Source organism: Odontomachus brunneus, unplaced genomic scaffold (genome assembly GCF_010583005.1).
Source record: "Odontomachus brunneus isolate Ranch 3 - 2012 unplaced genomic scaffold, Obru_v1 Obru_scaffold_158, whole genome shotgun sequence".
NCBI lineage: Eukaryota > Metazoa > Arthropoda > Insecta > Hymenoptera > Formicidae > Odontomachus > Odontomachus brunneus.
The window spans coordinates 437,410-441,868 of record NW_022639608.1 but is presented as its reverse complement, the minus strand read 5'-3'; the positions used below and the strand labels follow the sequence as shown (position 1 = coordinate 441,868).

At 45.2% G+C, this 4,459-nt stretch overlaps 1 protein-coding gene and 1 long non-coding RNA gene across 14 annotated transcripts in view; one reads left to right on the top strand and one right to left on the bottom strand.

The window, feature by feature from the left end:
* The window catches only part of LOC116850871, a 488,766-nt gene that overhangs the window by 324,475 nt on the left and 159,832 nt on the right, over positions 1-4,459 (top strand). For all 9 annotated transcript variants that reach the window (XM_032829662.1, XM_032829664.1, XM_032829661.1 and 6 more), the window contains one exon: positions 1,730-1,867. In XM_032829662.1, coding sequence (XP_032685553.1) covers positions 1,730-1,867 — 138 coding nt within the window. The remainder of the gene's footprint in view (positions 1-1,729; positions 1,868-4,459) is intronic.
* LOC116850881 overlaps positions 1-4,459 on the bottom strand; it is a 131,890-nt gene that overhangs the window by 61,865 nt on the left and 65,566 nt on the right. The gene's annotated exons all lie outside the window — the stretch shown is intronic.

Below are 4,459 nucleotides of genomic sequence, written 5' to 3'. Positions count from 1 at the left end.
AGAGAGAGAGAGAGAGAGAGAGAGAGAGAGAGAGAGAGAGAGAGAGAGAGAGGGAGAGAGAGAACGAGCCATGAGGAACGTAGCTTCCGTAAGCCGCTTTCGTCCGTATCCCCGCGGGGGATTCTCGAGTCCCGGTCTCCTGCAGATCAAATTGTCGTCAAATATTTACGGGTACGGGCCATTCGTCGTGCCGCGCTTCGAGTATGTCGTAACGTCGTCGTCGCCGCCGTCGGCGCTTACCACGTCGTCACTAGTCGGACGCGTAAGGCAGGAAGGCGCCGCGACGACGTACTCTCCTTGCGCCGTCACGTGCCCGTCGAACGCACCCTTTGAATCTTAATAAGTCGTAAAATCGTGGCCGCCCTCACCGGTTAATCCTCGATTCCTCTCATCGGCCGGAATACCGAGCGCGTATTTCTTTTTTTCTTTTTTTTCACTGATCTCGCGGTCTCATTGATCGCGGTCGCTCTTAAGGACGGGTTCCTCGGATAAAGGGTACTCTTCGTTTTTTTACGTCGTCTCGTCTTTCACTCTCGCGAATTGTGGCGCTTGTATAACGATGAGCGATTTTTATTTTTTTATCAGAGTGAAATGTTGCTTCGCGGCCGGCTGATTTAATACCGTGAATTACCTTAAGCTACGCGCAATATTGACCGGGATATCGTTAACGCCGAAATGGACTCGCGCTTAATGCGAGAGTAGGGTTGGCTGGTATCCTAAAATGTACAAAGTTCCGCGTGCAGCCGTTCTCGTCGTATCGCGGGAACCATCCGGAGTCTCGAGAGATCTCCACTGTCTGCGAGATCTTTCAAGTGTGCTCCAGCGTTGTTGCCATGTAGTGGCGAGATATGCGGAAGATATGCAAGCTACGCTGCTCTTGCAGCTGAGAAATTCTCGTTTAGTTCGTAACGGATAATTTTATCGTTCGCGCAGGTAATAAAGTGAGAATATAGTCCATAGATGCTTGGAAGTAATCTTGTTTCGGCAATCGTATTTTCAAATTTTAACTTTATCCCGGCAATTGTCCTTAAAAATACACTCGTGCCGCGAAAAATGTCGTAAAAATACCCGAGAAAGGCGGAATAGATTTTTCTATAAATAAACGACTAAGTTCTTTCTCTCCGAGGGAATTGATCGCATATATTGCGAGAAAAAGTAATTCGCGAATATTTCACGGAACCACGCTACTCGCGAAAGTCGTCTATATAGAGAGAATTATTTTTGCAGCACGCATTATTAGCGCGCGAAGAATCTTGTTCGTTTGTCAACGCCAATCGCCTGTCACCGTCGAGGTCGCATAAACTGGCATCGAGACGAATCGACGTCGAGAGGTTTCAACAGGCGCGCTACGGTTACTCTCTCTCTCTCTCTCTCTCTCTCTCTCGGACGATCGCGCACTACTTAATTCTTCATTCATCTTCATCACCTGCTCTTACAGTTTTATTTCGGCCCGAAATAGCGCGACGTGCTCAGTATGTCACGGAATTTTTCACGCTGCGAATGTATCCTCCGAGGTTGTTCACAAGTATAAGCGTATAAATAAGCGAGGACGGTAGTACCCAAAGATGGCACAATTAATCAGCTGATTTGACAAATTTTGTCAGACTAATTTAATATTTTAATAAATTAAAATATCGGCAATTGTGGAATAAATCTCTATGAGGCCGAAATTGTGACTTTCGCACACGGCGAGGTAAACTAAGGGCTACGTTTTATTTCTGTGTTTCAGGAAATGGTAATTTAGAGTTGTTGGATAGTGAGAGCGGGCCGGACCTCACGCTATCACCTCAAACCTTCACGTCAACGGCGGAGGCCTTCATCAATGACAATAGCGACAGTCTCGGGGTTCCAGGGGACAACGACACCGGTGAGTCGCCTTTAATTTCAAATAATAAAGTACATGTTCTTCTTGTTTCACAAAATGTGCCTTGTGCAAAACGTGCCTCGCGAGAGACATCGCCGCGGATTAACGACTAAGTAACGAGCGAGGGCAACTTTCGACGATATCTTGTGAGAGGTCGCAGAGGCGCTGAAGAGTAATGAATTTTCGTTTCGTCCCAAAACCCGTACAGCGTGCACGCTAGCTGGCGAGACAAATACCAGAGCGCTCAGCGCGATCGAGTTGCTTAATCCGACTTAGGGCGCAAGACGATGCATCATAGGATAACTGCGACAATGCAATTCGCGTGACAATGATTTTAACGCGACTTCCCGTAATTCGATTTAATTCAATCTGCGAGAGTGCAAAACGTCGATGGCGCCGAGTCGTTAAGCGGCGGAACACGGGACAATGCATTAACGTAATTGTTGCTCTCCTCGTCAGCGGCACGTAGGAACAGCGGTTATAACTAGTTCGAACAAGTCGACGTGGGGACGTGGGCGAGGGGAAGCCGTTGTCGCGCGTGTGCCACGGCACATAATGCCTATTGTTTCCGACAAGTATAAGGGGCACCGTCGGGACAGTCGTGCACAAGTGCAACGCGCGCGCATTGTTTCTTGGGGAAACGTTGAGAGACAATCAGAGCCAACCGCTGCTATAGCAGTAATTTCAATTATTACATTCCGCTGCTCCCTCCCCCTTCCCGAGCGAAGATAGCCGTTAATCCGCGACGTTCCCATATAAAAAATTGCGAATGTCATTGGGAAATTGATTGACTTCTGTCATTTTTGAGATTGATGAAGAATAATATATATTACTCAAAGATATATCGTAGTTTTCAATTATAAATATAGCACAGCAATCACAGTAAAATTTAATTGGATCAGCGTAATAGCAGCGACTATTCCTATTACCGATGAATTTGGCAAACAGTGTCATTACATTCATGCAAGATGCATGAATACCGTTGATTCCGTTGTCACAAATGCAGAAACTTGGATTTCATGAATTTGTTTACTGCAGATTTTGCAACAAAATCTTACCTTTACTAGTCAAGATCAGTAAAAAATAAGATAGTAAAGCGGGAGTATTTTCATTGAAAATCAGTGGATACTCGCTAAACGTAATGAACGAGTTCTCTGATTCAATCAGAAACATTTTTACTGATTCATTTTAAGAGAATAGACTTCGTTGGCGATTCTCAACGATTGTTGCGTTATGTCATTGTTTAACGATCGTTTTCCTTTCTCCCGTTCGGTCGGATACACGTTTTGCATGCGAGTTTGTTTGTTCATTCGGCCGCGACTTGCAAACAGCGCGCTTGTCTTTTAAAACCGCTGGAGGTACTTACCGAGTCGGAACGTGTTCTATTTTCGAGCGCACGCGCACCATGTTTTTAAACTCCCAGCGAAATCGGCCAAATTACACACTGGTCTGACCCACAAAGTGTGTGCTCGCGTACACGTTCGGCCTTTGATATTATTTTCTAAACAGCAGCTTTCAACAAGCATGTCCGACGAATCGCGCGTTCTATTTACGAGAGGCGATGCGAGTCGTGTTGTAGCTCTCTTCCGCTACCCGGCGACGTCGTTAAACATCATCATGCACCTGCTACGTGATCTCTGACGAATGCTTGGCCCGGGCCGAGCCAAAGAACAGAAAGAAACAATCAGAATCTGTTTCTTACCCAATTCTCAGATCGTTCAACTCTCCTTCAACACAATTCACGATAATTGTTCGATTTTCCTCATACAATTACGTCTCTATATATCTCGCATTTTTTAAATTGTGCTTTACAGATATGTGATAGTCATGTGTTAAATTTTAAAATTCTGTCCTAAAATTCTTAAAAAAAAAAATTAAGGATCTTAATGATAAGAGTGATTATAAATATGTTATCAATTTTATTGGTCCTTAATATCTTTTCTGATTGCATTTCTTGGCTAATATCAAAAGCGCTACCCTTGAACAGAATTTTAGAATCTGACACGTGATTACGATATCTCTAAGTCAATAAAAAAGTTAAGGATCACTAAGATCCTGGGGGAAATTCGACGTTAAGATTTGCATAGTGAAATCTTACGGAACAAGCCGCGCGATTCGAGCGTTCTCGTTTTAAAACGCGCGCTCTTACTCTCTGTATCTCGTAGCGTGCGACATCCGCCCTGTCTTGCCCATTACTCTTTGGTCCCCGGTTTATACTCGGCGCTAGGTGGATTTATTGGAGCGGGTTTGCGGTGGGCGAAACGCGCGAGCAAGTCGGCGTCGGATTTTGCCACCAAACTCCAAACGAGCGCGGTCTCAGCGTAAGCCTGCCTCTCTTCCTCTTTCCCCGTCTCTCGATGGGATGTGCGTAGGGTTAGGATATAACTTTCGTGCAAGTTCGTTAGAACAATTTCGCGGCGGCGACGACGGCGTGAGTGCACTGATGCGACGCGACGTCACGCGAGGTGATGCGGAGAGGCCGCGGCACGTCGCATACGCGACCCGCCTATGAATAAATCTCATCACGGCGAGACGATATTTACATATATATATATATATATATATATATATATATATATATATATATATATATAT